The sequence below is a fragment of the Ciconia boyciana genome, chromosome 1 (assembly GCF_034638445.1).
Source record: "Ciconia boyciana chromosome 1, ASM3463844v1, whole genome shotgun sequence".
NCBI lineage: Eukaryota > Metazoa > Chordata > Aves > Ciconiiformes > Ciconiidae > Ciconia > Ciconia boyciana.
Window position 1 is genome coordinate 248,594 of NC_132934.1, and position 17,954 is coordinate 266,547.

The 17,954-nt window shown below is 43.3% G+C and overlaps 1 protein-coding gene across 5 annotated transcripts in view; it reads left to right on the plus strand.

The window, feature by feature from the left end:
* The window catches only part of GOLGB1 (golgin B1), a 54,324-nt gene extending 36,944 nt beyond the window's left edge, over positions 1-17,380 (plus strand). For all 5 annotated transcript variants that reach the window (XM_072855857.1, XM_072855876.1, XM_072855878.1 and 2 more), the window contains 9 exons: positions 256-2,206; positions 3,847-4,025; positions 5,286-5,451; positions 6,602-6,733; positions 10,932-11,090; positions 11,223-11,320; positions 11,993-12,127; positions 14,340-14,445; positions 15,643-17,380. In XM_072855857.1, the coding sequence (XP_072711958.1) occupies positions 256-2,206; positions 3,847-4,025; positions 5,286-5,451; positions 6,602-6,733; positions 10,932-11,090; positions 11,223-11,320; positions 11,993-12,127; positions 14,340-14,445; positions 15,643-15,777 (3,061 nt within the window). In that variant the 3' untranslated portion in view covers positions 15,778-17,380. The remainder of the gene's footprint in view (positions 1-255; positions 2,207-3,846; positions 4,026-5,285; positions 5,452-6,601; positions 6,734-10,931; positions 11,091-11,222; positions 11,321-11,992; positions 12,128-14,339; positions 14,446-15,642) is intronic.
* Positions 17,381-17,954: the final 574 nt, after the last annotated feature.

Sequence of the window (17,954 nt, forward strand, 5' to 3'; positions counted from 1 at the left end):
CACTGGGCAACTTTTAAAAAATATTCCCCCAGTACCACCCCCTTCAGACCGTAGTGCAGTCAGAACTTTAAAAGATGCCTTGAATTTTAAATTGAGGGAAAACTAATCATCTGGATATTTCCAGCTTGCTTTCTTAAAGTAAAACTAATTTTATGGCTTTTCTAAATCAGTATAATCAATTAAAACTATTACTGTGGTTTTGGATACTGAGCTACTTCATTGATTTGTGACTGACTTTCTCTTCTCTGTTTTCAGGCTGGAACGCAACAAGAAAGACTGGGAGTCTGAATCCAGGAAGGAGATTCAGCATCATCAAAAGACATGTGAAATGTTGCAGGAGGAAAAAAAGGAGCTTTTGAGTCAGCTTGAAGGGTATCAGAAACTGTACAGCAAGTCTCAGAATGAACAGCAGAAACTGGAGTCAGAAAACAGCAGCCTGAGAGACCAGCTTGCTGACTTACAGAATTCCTTCACCAAATGTGAATTGGTCAGGGAAGAGCTGGGGAGTGTGGTCAAGCAACAAGAGACCAGTATCCAGAATTTTAAATTCAGCTGTGAACAGCTTGAGGCTGATCTGCAAGCTTCCAAGGACCTAACAAATAAGCTGCATGAAGCAACTAGTGCCAAGGATCAAGAGATCATTAGTTTGCTGTCTGCCAAGGAAGAAGCAGTTATGGCTGCTCTGTCTGAATTACAGCAGCAACATTCTGAAGAGATGAAAGAGTTGGAGCATAAGCTAAGTAAGGAAGAAGAAGATAAAAAAGCCTTGGAAAATGAGAAGAACAAAGTTATTGACAAACTTGACCGTCTCACTGAAAAGGTGAAGATAAGCAGAGAAGAAAGTAAGCAGCAGAAGGCACAACTGGACTCCTTCACCAAGTCCATGTCATCTTTGCAAGACGACAGAGACCGCATACTGAGAGACTACAAGCAACTGGAGGAACGTCATCTTGTTATAATCTTGGAAAAAGACCAGCTAATTCAAGAGGCTGCTGCTGAAAACAATAAGCTCAAGGAAGAAATCAGAAGTTTTCATAGCCGGATGGATGACCTCAACTCTGAGAATGCCAAGTTGAATGCAGAGTTGGTGCGGTATAGAGAAGACCTGAACCAAGTGATTTCAATAAAGGACTCCCAACAGAAACAACTTCTCAAAACACAGCTTCAGCGGATCCAAACCCTGGAAAAGGAGAAGGCAATCATAGAAACACAGCTGAAGGAGTCCGAGCGTACTCAGGATGATCTCAGGAAGTGCATGGAAGCCTTGAGAGAGGGTAAAGTCAGTATGTCTCAAGAGGTTGAAACCCTTATGTCCTCTCTGTCTCGGGTGCAGAGTGAGATGACAGCATTACATGAGGGGGGTCCTATCATGGAGTGTCAAGCACAACTGAAGGCCCGAGAGGAAGAGGCACAAGAACTGAGTCATAAGCTTTCCCTTTCACAGAAAAGGATAACAGAACTTGAGGAGGAAGTAGTATGTATTCAAAGGGATGCAGCCAGGAGAGTGGGAGAGGCTGAGGACAGGCTTCGAAAGGAATTGAAGCACCTACATCATGATGCAGGGATAATGAGGAATGAAACAGAAACAGCAGAAGAGAGAGTAGCAGAGTTGGCACGGGACTTGATGGAAATGGAACAGAAATTTCTTGCAGTCACAGATGAAAACAAAGATCTCAGAGCTCAAATTCAGTCTTTTGGGAAGTCCATGAGCTCTCTTCAGGATAGCCGAGACCAAGCCAATGAAGAGCTTCATGTTTTGAAACAGAAATACTCTGCAGACTTAGAGGAACAAAAGAGTCTAGTGCAGAATCTTCAGAAACAGATGGTTCAGCTACAAGAGGAGCAATGTTCCACTGCCAGGGACCGAGATACAGTGAGATCTGAGCTGACAGAGCTGCAGAAAGCCACTGATGAAAGAGGTCTCTTGGCCCAGATTGAGAAACTTAATCAGAAGCTCAGAGCCAAAGATGATGAGCTTCTCCATTTGTCTTTGGAACTGGAAGGCTCTTCCAACCAAGTCAAATCTTTCTCCAAGGCTATGGCAAGCCTGCAGAATGAGCGAGACCGTCTGCTGAATGAATTGGGCAAAACACATAAGATTGAAGAAGTGAAGCAACAAGCAGAAGAGAGCACTTCCACTACTCCTTCAGAAGTGCAGAGCCTTAAGAAGGCACTGTCCTCCTTGCAGAATGACAGAGACAGAGTAGTAAGTCCTTGTTCTCTCTTCCTGCTCTTAAAGCCCCATAGGAGATTTGGATCTTCAGATCTTAAAATTCAGCACACATAGATCTGGTATTTGCAATGTGAAACATAGATCATCTTCACAGAATCACAGAATAGTTGAGGTTGGAAGGGACTTCTGGAAATCTTCTAGTCCAACCCCCCTGCTCAAACAAGGTCAGCTGGAATAGGTTGCCCAAGACAGTGTCCAGTCAGATACTGAATATCTCCATTGGTGGATATTCCACAACTTCTCTGGGCAACCTGTTTTTTCATGTATCTGGAAATGGTTTCCAGAATTAGTTGCTCCATCACCTTCCCAGGGATGGGGATGAGGCTGACCAGCCTGCAGTTCCCCAGTTCCTCTTTCTTGCCCTTCTTGTAGGTAGGGATGACATTTGCTTTCTTCCAGTCTTCAGGAACCTCTCCCAGTCACCATGACCTTTCAAAGGTAATTGAGTTGCCTCCCAATGGCCTTAGAGCTTGTGGGCATTCTCCATCAGATCCCATGGATTTAGTATGTGTCATCTATGTTATCTTCTCTGACATATGGAAGCTGTGATTTCATTGTTAACTTTGCAGGGTGGTTTCTCTTGTTAGCTTGATTTAAAATATGGAATCACACAAATAAGATATGGGTTCCCTGTTAACCTGCTTAGTCCACATCTGTAGAAGCTCGTGCATTTGATTCGTCTTAGATTTGTAGAAGAGACTAGAGCAAAGTCTTGGGTCTGTTCCTCATCTTGGCAGCTGATTGTCAAGACAGGTACAAGGCATTGCAGCTTCATTTTGACATCCTTGCTTGCATGCTTAATGTGTCTGTGTTTGTATAGTCTCTGGCACAATGCGGCTCAGCAAGTTTCAGAGTTCTAGTTGCTGGTCAGATGACAGACACTTACAATCATTTTCCACCATCACTTAGTCTGTCTTAGTTTTCCCTTCTGTTAATTCACAACAGACTTTGTGATACTGTCTTAAGCACATATTCCTTCTTGTCCATTTTATATCTCAGTTATTTGTAGATTTATGTCTGCTCTTCTGCTATTTTGTTGAACTTGCATATCTGTGTAGCGCTGCTAATACTAAGATAGATCCTCAGTAGAAGGATCTCCTGACTCATAAAGTACTTCCCTGTCTCCAGAGTCAGTCACGTCATCTTCTCTTTGAAAACTGATTGCAGTGATGGATGTGTAATGACAACTTGTTTCTAATTCTAGTCTGAGTAGACTGTCAAAAGGATTTTAGTTCCTCACTTCCCTGGTTTACAGTAAATACCAACTTCAGGAGTTATTCTTAACCAGCTCCTTCTGTCTCACTTTGTCTTCCTCTGAATAAGGGAATTAATACTGTAGTCCTGGGGTCTTTTTGTTAATGTATGTCACATCTTCATGGAAGGTCTCAAAAGTCACTACTCTCATTAGCAATAGAATTCTCTGAGGTTTTTTTTCTGAGCAGTTTTTAGTAGACTGCTGTAATCACTGAATCAATTTCTAGTTTCTCTGTCGTCTGAATGTAACTTTTTTTCCTCCAGATGCCACAACGAGAAATGCTCTTAAACACTTATAAGTAATAAACCTAGCTGCTTGCTCAGTTGTCAGACACTCTGATATTTCCCTTTAATTAAAGGTAAGAGAGCTGAAGAATCTGCAGCAGCAATACATACTAGTCGGGGTAGAATCATCTGAAAATTCTCGCTTAAAAGCACAACTGCAGGAATATCAGCAAGACGCAGATAAACAGCACCGTCTCCAAGAACAGCTGAAGCAAGAAAGTATTTTCTACCAGCAGGAGCTCCAGCAGCTTAGGTGAGAATTGTCTGTTTTCTCACTGCCTCAGAGATGCAAATGTGCTGTTTCTTTCACTGAAAGAGCAATTGTGGGCAGAAGGCAAAGAAAGCATTGAGAACCTCAGCCTTACCTGTGTCAGCTGTCACTAAATCACTTTGTCTTGTTCAGGAGTGGGCACACGTTTCCCTTGTTCAGCTTTGCCTCAGATTTAGGGTGAAGGATTACAGCCCAACATATTGGAAGGAAACGCCTGTGTGAAATAGATAATGACCTTTTAATTTTTATTTCCTTCATCCAGTGGTGGCCAATGTAATCTGTTTGAGAGGAAACTTAGGCTGTTTCTTGTATTGGAGCTTACGTATATAACTCTCCATTCCAAGCTGATGTTGAACATCCTTTATTATCCCACTGATATAATTGTTTAGCTAATACTCATTTTGTATGACTGTCTAATCTTCTGTTTCACTTGTTTTATGTCTTCTATTTTTAAAAAAAGTCTGTAATGCAGGTCTAGTAAATTGTCATCTCCAACTGGACTAAAACTAGTCAGATAAATATGCTCTGTTCTAGAAATGGGGAAAAAATCCTTTCAGGTACTTCAGAGATCCAAGAATCATTGAACCTGGAGTGAAAGGGGTGGGGTTTTTTTGTGGAAAGATGTATGGCTTATCTTTGTCCAAAGTGATATAAAAACTTGTAGTGCTCCTTCCCCCTCCCCCTGCTCCCAATCTGACCCTCAAACTAATACTTCAGATCTTGTAAAGTTTGAAGCAGCTTACAAATTTTATTTATCTCCTGATAAAAGAAAAGGAGATTTATTTCCTGTCTAGCTTCTACAATATAAACTAAGCTAAGGCCTCAAGTTTGCATGTTGGGACCAATGCTATGGTTCTAGTGCATATTTGACTGAGGCAGTGATAATGTTATGATGACAAGTGGCATTGTCAATGACTTGCTTGACAAAACTCTCTGTACAGCAAGATCAAAACAATGCCCAGGAATACCAAAAGTGCGAGCATTGAACAGTCTCACAGTGTGAGATTGTTGAGTCAAATTGAGCAGTGTTGAGCCAAATACAGAATACTTCCTTAACTCTTCTTTTAAGGTTCCTGTACTTAAGTGGGTTGTTTTGTTTTGGTTTAGTTATAAAACTTATTTTCTGGCATGGGCTAATGATAGGAAATAGAATAATCCTCAGCTCATTCTGAGCTGGATACCTGGATATCATAAGTGATACTGGTAACTTCCTGGTAATTTCCTTTGTGTTGTACTGGGCAGACAAGAGAAAACTACCTGGGAAGAGCAGAACAGCAGCATAAAGGAGCAGTACCTGATGGTCATAGCAGAAAAAGACAAGCAACTGAGCCATTTACAAAGGATCATGCAAGAAATGAGACTGCCCTTCAGCAAGTCTCAAATTGTAGAGGAACAGTACCAAACGAAGGTGGGTGGAAATACACAGATTATTCATTGCATGGAAATGTGAGGCTTGAAATTCAGACAAAGTAGCATGTGTTGCTTGTATTTAGCTTGTACAGACTGCAGTATCGAATTTTGTTGTGTGACCTCCAAGGACTATACCAACAATGCAACTTGGATCATTGAAAACCTTTAGAAAAGTCTGGTGTACCCTTATGTGCTCTTCCCTTAGTTCATGGTTCCTAATGTTTCCACAAAGAAAGTAGAAGAGACAGGGCTTCCTAGGCACCTTAGGTCCTTCTAAGCAGTATGGAACCTCTCAGGTCTTTTCTTTCTGGCTATTTTAGAATTGCTTTTTGCACTGTGTTTGAATCTAAGATCTTCTGGTTTAGTTCTCCTTTTAATGTCACCTTCTAATTTTTAAGTTTCTTATTGAATTTTTATTTATTATCCCTGTTTTTACCATGACATAGATCTACTATCCTGACTCAAGCCCAGAGAGGCTGAGGATTGAACATCGCACTTTCTGCCTTCTTTCCCCTGTATCACAGTCCTAAAAGTGGAGTTGAATATGTTGAGTATTTTGCTTGGTCTAGGGAAGGAAGCTTGCCTGCTGCATATACAATACCATTACATTATGAGCAAGGAAAGAACTCTCCTGCCCACACCTGTAATGTTCCAGTGAGCAGCTCTTATGTCAGTGGAGGAGGAAGGAGATCTCCCCTTATCCCTTTGACACACACATGCATATATGCAAAGAAAAAGCTAGAACAATGTGCATGTGATGCTTTCCAGGAGAATGCTTCAGTGCTAACCTTTTAGTCTGTGTTGAATGATAGCAGTGTGGACATTTGCTTTGTTTTTTTGTTTGGGGACGTTTTTTGTTCTCATTCATACGCTTTTTTTCCTTCCTGTATTGTAGACAGCTTTAAGACAACTTTTGAGACGGACCCATAGTATGTGCAAGTTCAGTGATCTTTCCTAATTATTTGGATTTTCAGATGGCTTTTAGGATGTTTCTGTTTATTCCCCATTTGCTGTTTTGCTTGAGCAGATCAAGTTTCAGACCTAGGAATAATGTTGGGCTTTGACCTTGGAATACTAAACAGAGGGGAATAATATGAGAGTGGGTTGTCACATGTGCAGTATATTTTCTATTGTTCTTTCCCTGGCAGATTTCTTCAGAAGTTCTGAGAGGGGACTTTTCAAGCCTAGAAACAGAGACAAAACATCTCCAGGCCCAGCTAAGTGACAGCCTGAAAGAACTGCACCAAAAAGAGCTCAGAATTCAGCAGTTAAACAGCAAGGTACTGATTATATCTTATACTTGCTTACAGGGTCTGGGATGAGGAATGTGGGGAAGAGAGTAGGCTCGAATAGGGCTTAGGGAGCAGGAATGAATCTTTCTGTTCCTGTGGGCATTTAGTGAAGTAACACAAAATCAGAAATATTTGTTAGAAGAGACTTCTGGAGATGATCTAGTACATTCTTCTGCTGCTCAAAGCAGCACTGTCACCAACATTAGATCAGGTCAGCCATGACTTTGCCTAGCTGAGTGGCGAAAGAATAGAGATTCCAGAACCTCTCTGGGCCTTTGTCCAATGCTGCTCTACACTTTTAATGCAAATGTTTTTCTTAATGTCTGGTCTGACTCTTCCAAGCCACAGTCTGTGGCTACGGCCCCTTATTATATTTTCTGCCACTATCGAAAAGAGTTTGGCTCTGTCTACTTTATAACTCACTTTAATTTAATTGTAAGCTATTGTAAAATGACCCTTTAGCCTCCTCTTTAGCAGGCTAAAGCATCCCACGTCTCACAGGCATCATGTGCTCCAATCCCTCGATGATCTCAGCAGCCTTTTCCTGGACTCATTCCCATTTCTCTATCCATTCTAGAATCATTTAGATTGGAAAAGACCCTTAAGATTAAGAGTCCAACCGTTAACCTGACACTGCCAAGTCCACCACTAAGCCATGTACTTAAGTGCCACATCTATGTGTCTTGTAAATACCTCCAAGGATGGTGACTCAACCACTTCCCTGGGCAGCCTGTTCCAATGCTTCACAACCCTTTCGGTGACGAATTTTTTCCTAATATCCAGTCTAAACCTCCCCTGGCACAACTTGAGGCCATTTCCTCTTGTCCTATCGCTTGTTACTTGGGAGAAGAGACCGACCCCCACCTCGCTACAACCTCCTTTCAGGCAGTTGCAGAGAGCAATAAGGTCTCCCCTGAGCCTCCTTTTGTCCAGGCTAAACAACCCCAGTTCCCTCAGCCACTCCTCATCAGACTTGTGCTCTAGACCCTTCACCAGCTTCGTTGCTCTTCTTTGGACATGCTCCAGCGCCTCGATGTCTTTCTTGGAGTGAGGGGCCCAAAACTGAACACAGCATTCGAGGTGTGGCCTCACCAGTGCTGAGTACATGGGAACAATCACCTCCCTAGTCCTGCTGGCCACACTATTTCTGATACAAGCCAAGATGCTATTGGCCTTCTTGGCCACCTGGGCACACTGCCGCCTCATATTCATCTGGCTGTCGACCAGCACCCCCAGGTCCTTTTCCGCTGGGCAGCTTTCCAGCCACTCTTCCCCAAGTCTGCAGCGTTGCATGGGGTTGCTGTGACCTAAGTGCAGGACCCGGCACGGAGCCTTGTTGAATCTCGTACTATTGGCCTCAGCCCATCGATCCAGCCTGTCCAGATCCCTCTGCAGAGACTTCCTCCCCTCAAGCAGATCAACACTCCCGCACAACTTGGTGTCGTCTGCAGACTTACTGAGGGTGCATTTGATCCCCTCGTCCAGATCATTGATAAAGATATTTAACAGAACTGGCCTCAATACTGAGCCCTGGGGAACACCACTTGTGACAGGGCACCACTGGATTTAACTCCATTCACCACAACTCTTTGGGCCCAGCCATCTAGCCAGTTTTTTACCCAGCAAAGCATATGTCTGTCCAAGCCATGAGCAGCCAGTTTCTCCAGGAGAATACTGTGGGAAACAGTGACAAAGGCTTTACTGAAGTCTAGGTAGACAACATCCACAGCCTTTCCCTCATCCACTAAGCGGGTCACGTTATCATAGCAAGAGATCAGGTTAGTCAAGCAGGACCTGCCTTTCATAAACCCATGCTGACTGGGCATGATCACCTGGTTGTCCTGGACGTGCTGCATGATGGCACTCAAGATAATCTGCTTCATAACCTTCCCAGCACTGAGGTCAGGCTGACAGGCCTGTAGTTCCCCGGATCCTCCTTCTGGCCCTTCTTGTAGATGCGCATCACATTTGCTAACCTTAGTCAACTGGGATCTCCCCAGCTGAAAATGAGTGACCTAAAACTAGTCCCAGTATTCCGGGTACAGTCTTATTGGTATCAAGCAGAATAGTTAATAACTTCCCTCAATCTTTGCCTGTCCAAAGAAGAGCAACGAAGCTGGTGAAGGGTCTAGAGCACAAGTCTGATGAGGAGTGGCTGAGGGAACTGGGGTTGTTTAGCCTGGACAAAAGGAGGTTCAGGGGAGACCTTATTGCTCTCTACAACTACTTGAAAGGAGGTTGTAGAGAGGTGGGGGTCAGTCTCTTCTCCCAGGTAACTTGTGATAGGACAAGAGGAAATGGCCTCAAGTTGTGCCAGGGGAGGTTTAGACTGGATATTAGGAAATTTTACTTCACTGAAAGGGTTGTCAAGCATTGGAACAGGCTGCCCAGGGAAGTGGTTGAGTCCCCATCCCTGGGGGTATTTAAAAGATGTTTGGATGAGGTACTTAGGGACATGGTGTAGTGGTGGACTTGGTAGTGGCTGAACTTGACGATCTTAAAGGTCTTTTCCAACCTATACGATTCTGTGATCTGCTGGCCTTGCTTCTCCTAATGTAGCCCAGTAGAGAGTTTGCCTTGTTTACAATGAGGATGTACTCTTGCCTTGTATTCAGCTGGGCAGCTGCTGTAATTCCTTGGTCCTTTACAGCAGAGCTATTGCCTTGGCAGTCTCTTTCCATACTATACTGATGCATGGGTTTCGCCTCAGGTGCAGAGGCTTACACTTCTCCTTATTGAACTTGAGATTTCTGTTGGCCCAATCCTCAAGTTTCTCAAGGTCCCTCCACACTGAAGTTTTGGTCTTTGTCATGTCAGCCACTCCCCAAAATTCAATATTGGCTGCAAATTTGCTGATGCTATACTCTGTCACAACTTATATTGCTGTCAATGTTGAGCGATATGTGCCCCAGGTAGGCCCCAGGAGTATTCTGTTCATTGCTGGCTGTCAAGCTATTGATCATTGCCTTTGAGTCCAGTGGTCCAGCCAATTTTTGACTATGTAGCAGTTCAATTGTCTTATTCCTAGCTCCTTAGTTTCCAAATACGTATACTGTGGGTGATGATGTTAAAAGCTCTGTGTACTGAAGCTGTCTGGGATGGAGTTAATTTTCTCCATAGCAGCCCCTAGGGTGCTGTGTTACAGATTTGTGACTAAAGCAGTGTTGATAACACACCAATGTATTAGCTATTGCTGAACAGTGCTTGCACAGCATTAAGGCCTTCTCTGTTTCTCACTCTGCTCTCCCTGCAGTAAATAGGCTGGAGGTGGGCAAGAGCTTGGGAGAGGTCACAGCTGGGACAGCTGACCTGAATGGACCAGAGGGGTATTCCAGGCCATATATAGATCACATTCAGGAGGATCAGTGACAATAGTGTCTTAATCAGCAACTTTTCTGCCACTGAATTTGAGTGTCCTTTCTCTAAAGTGATCAAAGGGAGAAAGGAGGAGGGAAGAGGACAGAGGAGGAGAGGGAGAGGGGAGGAAAGAAAGAGAGGAGAGAAGGGGAGAGGGGAGAGAGAGGACAGATTGGGGCGGGGGGGGGACAATGGGGGAAGGATGGAGGGGAGAGAGGGAGGATGGGGAGAAGGGGAGAGAGAGGGAGACCAGTCAAAGGGACCAGAGAGCGAGATTACATGAAGAAAGTTGTTTCCAGGTTCCATTTCTATTGTCGGGAGTTCTTTCTAGCCTCCTGCTTTCTATTGTCCTGAAGGAAGTCCCTCCTTTGGAAGGCATGCTTGTGATCTTCAGTACTGCCTGCAATCTTGCAAAACTTTCTGTATTTCAGTGCAGAATCACAAGCAGTCCGATTCCCACATTGACATGGAAGACTCAGAATTTAGCAATCTTCAGAAAGAGAGTTGAATTCAAGGGGAAAAAAAGAATATAAAATAATAATTTATTGATTATATTTCTGAAAGGTTTAGGTCAATCTCAGCACTTCAGAAATCTTGTTTTGGAAGCCCGTTATTCTGTACATTGTGTTGATTGTTTTGGAACTCCTGTTCTGGAAACCTTAGCCACAAGCCTACTATTGGAGATTATCGCTGGTCTTTGGACATTAGTAATGTGCAGTGTGGCAGTTCCCATGGTCTCAATAGAATTCTTGCCCTCAGCTACACAGAGAACAATTTTGCTTTCACAAAAATATGAGTTGTTTACTTAGCAGTTGTGTTCTCTTCTTAGCTATCTCAGGTCTTTGAGGAGAAAAATGCCCTCTCCCTCCAGCTGCGTGGTAGCAGTCGGAATATCTGTGAGAGCCATCAGCACTACAATGAGGTTCTGAACCGCTGCTTGGTGCTTGAGAGGCAGCTCCAGGAGCTGCGGTCTGCAGACAAAGGCATGGTAAGGGTGGTCATCTTGGTGCAAGGGAGGGAAAAGCTTATTGCAGATGGGTCCACTAACTGTGCAGCATCGTAGCTACTTTCTATCCTCTTCATTCAGTGCTATCTGCCATACATTCATGCTTTCTTTCAGGAGTTGTTTGCAACAGATGCTGCTCCAGGAGCACCCCAAGAAAAGAATGAGTCTCAGAGAGGCAGTTACACACCAGAACTACAGGAGTTGGAGCTGAGGTAAAGAAAGCCTGAGAAAACAGGGGTGGGGATGTTAGTCCTGATGGAGGTCTTTAGGCTAGTGATGAGCCTATTTCTGTTACTCTCTGTCAGAGTGTTAGAAAAACTCAGTTCCACATTAGGACCTTGTGGAAGTGAAGGAACTGTTATATGCACTTGACAGCTGTCATTAGTTCTCTCTTTGGACAGAACTTCAAAAAATGAAGAGACAACATACAGCAGCAACTCCAGTTGACCGTCACCAGCCAAACTAGCATCTTTGATTTGATGGGCTGGGTCCTCAGTAACTGCTTAAGTATATCAATGGTCCTGGTCTCAAGGCTATTAGCCTGAGAGTGTCTGGAATTGAGACCTAGCACATGATTCCTTATAACCTTTTGGAACTAAGATCTAGCACATGATTCCTCATACCCTTTCAAAATAGCTTTCAGAAGGTGGGGCCATGGATGACAGACAAGGAACTCCTTCCTGATGTGACACAGAAGCTTCAAGAGATTTATCCTCTCTTGCTTTCCAAATAATTTAAATGTATTAATAAAAGATAACTAAGTGTTCTGTGTGAAGTGGAAGGGAATTGGAGTCTGTTCACATACTGCATCAGTGAATACAATAGAAACAGAATAGTCCATGAATTAGCCCTTTTTTGGCATATGCTTGGTTATTTTCTGACAGGTTGTCCGAAACAGAACACTTACATAGCAGCACAAAGCAGGATCTGAGGTATTTAGAGGAGCAGCTGGAGGAAGAACGGGACCGTCGCCTTGCTGTAGAGGAGGCGCTCTCTGCAGCACAGGATCAGATGAGGAGGTGAGGGAGCTTAAGCAAACAGGCACTATCACCATAAAAGTATGGTGACCCTAGCTCTGTGTTCACCTGCACTTCATTACATCCTTCTGTGAATGTTACTGGGGGCATAGAAACGACTATACCATGCCTGTCACAGAATGGTTGAGGTTGGAAGGGACCTCTGGAGGCCATCTGGTCCAACGTCCCTGTTCAAGCAGGGCTACATAGAGCCAGTTGCCCAGGACCATGTCCAGATGGCTTTTCAATATCTCCAAGGATGAAGACTTCCCAAACTCCCTGAGAAACCTGTGCCAGTGCTCAGTCACCCTTACAGTAAAAAAGTGTTTCCTCATGTTCAGGCTATCGTTCAATTGTAGACAAAGATAGAATGAGACAACTGACTAGACATTAAGACAATTTCTGACTAGAAATGAGCTGCTAGCTTTCTCAATTAGTTAAATTAACTACTGGAAAATATAATTTGGAGACTAGGAATTGGGTGAAGGCAGAAGAGGAGTTTTCATACTTCCAGGGGATTTGTCTCCTCAGTAGGCAGCTGTCTGTCATGAGCAAAACAGTCTTGACTTGAAGAATGTCAGTCAATTTTAATGTATTGCCAATTAACATAAACTTTTAATTAATTTGGGTATTGAGAAACAATTAAACGCTCAGGGAAAACACTTTCCCCTTGCCTTTTCCAGGCTCAACTTCAGTCTAGACACCTCTCCTCTCCCCTTCCTAGTATCTAGTCCTGTTTTTTGCACCGTACATTACGCTCAGTTCCTTTGGTGAGGCAAAGGGCAGTGTAGGAGACTGGGGTCAGTATGTAGTGATTTCTCTCTGCTGCTCCTTGTTTCTTACTCATTTCCTCTTTCCCCTAGCAGCTACCACCCTTTGTTAAATATGTTTGAGCAGAGGGACCATATGCTCCTCTGGTTGTAGTTTTGGCACACAGTGAGGCCTCATTCATTGTCAAGCCAGCTGGAACCAGCTGTGACTGGTACAGGGCACTTCATGGCCTCCTCCCACACAGCTCTCCCTTACAACTCCCTGTTACCAAAACCTTGCCATTTATACCCACTACACTGTGTATCTCAGGTTACTTGACAGATGCCCTTATAGTTAGCAGAGAAAAGGAGGCTGACCTAGACTAGATCTTAGGATTAGAATGTTAGAAATGCCTGTTTGTCCTCATTGACTATAAAAGTGGGTTTTGTCATGTAACTTGATTGTAGGCACTTTTGCTGTGCATTTCCTGGTAGTTAAAATAAACCTCACTATTGGAGTCTTTTACATGAAAACAATGGCTTTCTTCTGACACACATGCTGATTCAGCCAAAAAGTAATGGTCTGTATGGAAGAATTCTGGATGAAGTTCCCTGGTAATTGCTACACAACTTGGACAACTGTAGGCCCTTCTAGCATTAAAGTCTATGAAAGTCTCTTACAACTGATTTCTCTTCACTAACTAATGCTAGCGCAAAGATTTGGCAGCACTGCTTCCGCATTTCATCCTTTACTCTTATCAATTTTGAATAACTGTCACTAGAAAATAGTTAGCAAGAACCAGCACTATTGGGACCAGAGCTGGCTTCCAAAATAATTCCATAGAATTTAAAATATACAGTTAAATCATCTGCCCTGGCTTCTTTCAAGTCACACACTACGAAATTTCACTTGAAAGCCCCCATGTAGAACACAGAGACCTCACTTAAGTTAGAGTCTGAAATTCCTGAAAGACAAAAGGAAAAAAACAGCACCAAAAAAATAATGAGTTTTGGAGTGACGGGATATAAATTAGGTAAGAAAGGACTCCACTGGCAGCAGCTGAATTGTTCTCTCTACTGGAGAGGAATGGTAATCTGCACATCATGCAGTATGGACTTTTACTTTTCTCTCTGACTATGGTTATGACTATGGGCACAGGAAGTGGCTGGCACTGAGCAAGTATAACTTGTATAGAGAGCACAATGTGCCTACTCTGTTATGGTTTCACCAGCCTCCTGGTGGAGGAAGGACTACTGCTAGTTGGATCACCCAGTCCTTCTGCTCAGCGTGAGCTCAGGAGGCACTACGGTTGTACAAATGAAACTAGTTCTTGTCAAGTGAGGCCATGGCTTGCTGGCAATGGTTGATTACTTTTTGAAGAAATACCTCCTTTCCTAAGCTTGTCTATAGTGTTGGTTTGGGGCATCATAAGAAACTGAATTTAATTTCATGTTTTTTGCGGCAGGTTGCAGTCAAGTGAGTGGACGTCTTCCTTAAGTGCTAGCATTGATATGACTCCAAGTCATGAGCATTCCTTGCTGATTGACTCCATGGATAATAATTTCAGCAAAGTAAGTATTTACATTCACAGCTGTCCGTGATGTGAGCCCTGGCTGATGCAAGAAAATGTGAACTGAAAACTGTGAACCTATAACAGCTAAATCCTTCTGTAGGCACATTTAAATCTGTTCGGGTTTGTGTAGGTTTCTGCTCTTGTCTTGCTCTGTTTTCCATGCCAAAAGCTACATACTGTTCTCATCGTGGCTCTGCTTCAGTCTGCATAAGCAGACTAAATTTCAGAGGTCACTAAAATGTAGGCCAGCATTGTCTGTGCCTAAAATGTGGTCCCAGGTTCCTTGTGGAATATTCAAGGCCTCGGTGGTGAGCAAATAGGCAAAGTCTGTGCAAACAATGTGCAATCTCGTGCATAAGAAGTATATGTGTTACTGGCCCATCTGCTATATCTGGAGAGTCTGCCCTTCCGTTTAGCAACCATCTCAGTTTTTCCTCGCTCATCATCTTTTAAACCTGCGTCAGTCAAGCTGGGAGCTGAAGTGGAGAGCTGCTTTTTCACTGTACTGAATGACAGCCTGGCAGTCACCTGTCCTGTTTTGCTAAGGATGAAGCCCTGCTGAAGAGTTTGCCCTCTAGTCTCTTCAAGACTTGGGGGTGGTGCTCTCAAGAGCAGCATCAGCAGAATTACGGCAAAAGCCATAACTGGATGCTACTCTGTGCTCATGCTTGGGGTTTGTTACTAGAATAGACAGTTTTTTCTTTCTACTGGAACTTTGCCAGTAGATGTTACATTGTCTGAGGACTCCTGGAAGAGCCGTTGTTCAGCAGCTTCAGAAGTCCTTTCAGCTGCAAGGGTGAAAGAATGCAACAAATAAATAATAATTTTCTTATTCTACACCAGAGAGTGAATCAGGATTCGTAGTAGCTCAAAGCTCTAGCAGAAAATTACCACTAATCAATTTTTTTATATTTCACTCAGAGGGGCTAAAAATTCGTAGGGACCAAATGTTAGAGGGAGATGTTCTGCATTCTGTTGCCCTTTCTCAAGCAGAATTGGAGAGAGATGGTTCATGAGAAATGTGCAGAAAGCAGGGAAAGGGGAATATTTCACTGAGGATTGGCTCTAGAGGTCAAATCTGACAGTGGAATGGGTTTGGGAAGGTTCATGCTTCATGGTCTGGAGAGCTCTGGGTGGAGGCAGCTGGGGACACATCCATTCCTGGTACTGACTGGTCTCTCTTTTACTCTTCCAGACTCGGAATATCCTTGGACTACGACGCCTGTTACGTGCTCTCTTCCGTTCCCGGACCCACTTGCCTCTGCTAGTGGCCATGTATCTGCTTGCTCTCCATGTCCTGCTCTTCCTGTGCTTTACAGGCCACCTATGAACAGGAATAACAGCCTTTTCTTGAGCCACAGCTCTCTGTGTAATCCCTGGACCTGTATTCCCTACTGACAGGGTAGCACTTCACCCAGCTGCCTTCTTTTTCCAAATCAGCCCTTAAGGAACATCTGCACCCAGCAACTTGCACCTAGGTTGCTTGCTGTCTAAATATGCAGCAACCAGTGCTGATGCTTGGGATCTGTTTCCAGGACATCTGCTATTCCTTTGGTGTTTTTAAATGAGTGGTACATTTTCTGAGCCAGGGTCCTCATGCTACAAGCTTCAAGGACAGCATCTGTTCCTGTACCTGGAGGTAGCACCACTCATTTTATAGAGTATTGTGCTGTGGTACAATAAGAAAAATATTCTTGAGTTGCTGCAGTACTTCAACACTTCTAGGAACTGCAGGATCTTCCCCCTCTTAGATTGAATCAGTGAGTTGAGTTGAGGAAACCCTGTAGCTAGATATAAGAAAGAGAAACTTCTTCCCTTTCTTCCATCCCTTAGATTTGCTCTGTGACTCAGTGCTGTTTGAAATATATGCATATGCTAAGGAAGTTGGGGACACTTTAAGGAACATGAATTTAATTTCATAATGGTGTTTCGTGCTCAGTTGCATCTCCTGTTGAGGAAAGGCCAAATAGTGTATCTGGACCTGCTGAGCCATTTAAAACCATTTAAAAACAGTCGTATGTCTGCCCTGACAAGCCTGTAAAATAATGTCAGTAATGTAGTTATTGAAAAGGAATAGGAAACAAGAAACTTTTTAGCTCTAAGTTAATAACTTTGCTGTTTATAGCATTTGTGCACCTTTCATGATGGAAGGTGCTTGCATACCTCTTGAAATGAGAGCAGCCATGCTCCTGGCATTCTCATCCACTAAACCCTTGTCACAAGATTTAACCTGTACAGGCTGTGTTGAAGGGTTCTATAATGTGGTATGTGGGCCCAAATCAAAGGCAGAAGCTCTGGAAATAAACTGTCCCCCCTACACTGAGGAAGGGGCTAGAGTTATGAAACCTTCTGGCATCTCTGGTTTAGGAAAAGCCTGTTGTAGAAAGCTAGTGCTGGTCATTGGACTTATTTGAATCTAAAGCAAACTGATGCAAATGGACTTGATCTTACAGGATATATGGAAAGCTGTGTTTTCTAAAGAACTCCTGAATATGTCCTGGAATTGAGACTGCCCTCTTGCAAAGGGAGAATGCTGAATGCAAAGAAGATAGTCCCAGTCGAGTTCCCTGTTAGAGACCAAGTGGTTGTTCTGTTCAGAGTTCTTGCCAGAAGGATTGTATCTGCCTCTTGCTGGAGTATTAATGGTCACATTTTTCCTATGGGAAAGAAGTAGTTCTTTTCATATTGCTGGTAAACTAAGATTCTCTAGCCAGTGAACAAAGCCTGTTTGAGGATGGATTGATTTCATCATCGTAGCTAAAATAACTGGATCTCTGGCAGGTCCAGAACATTGTCACTACATATCCATTTGTGCACTACCCTGGATTATCTGTGTGGACTTCCTCAACTATATAAAATTCAGTGACCAAATACTTTGCCTATAGCTTCCTGGGGCATGTGCTCCTGTATATGTAATAAAGATTATTTTTCAGATGGAATTTGTGTAATGTTGTCACGTAAATGTCAGAGGTCTCTTGAGGGTAGAGTGCTGCTGAATCGTACCTTGTACAGGACCACCATGGGACTGTAGGTCACTTTTATGTATACTTCCTTGTATGTGGATTGCAGAAGCTCTGTTTCTTCATATTATTTGAATGCCTATGGAGATGACCTTTTTCCCCTATCTCACCTCTCTCTCAGCCTTCTTCAGTTTTTGCTGCATTGACAAAAGAAGGAAATAGCACTTTAATAGTGAAAGCAGTTCCAATAAAACAAGATCTGCTTGGGTTTACTTTTCTTGGCACTTAGGCACATTTGATTGAACACTGCACTCTGTTAGAGTTGTGCAACCCCAGGAAAGACACAGGAGTTAGCAACAGCAAGCCGGAAGCATGCTACTAATTTACATGGGACTAGTTAAAACATACTGTCCTCTTCCAACTTTCTGTAGCCAAAGAGAGGTAAATTTACCTTTGTTCATATTCACTACTACAATCCACCACCACCATTAGAACAAAAGCTAGTAATGGGGTGTTGTAAGACCATAGATAATGTTTCCACTGTATT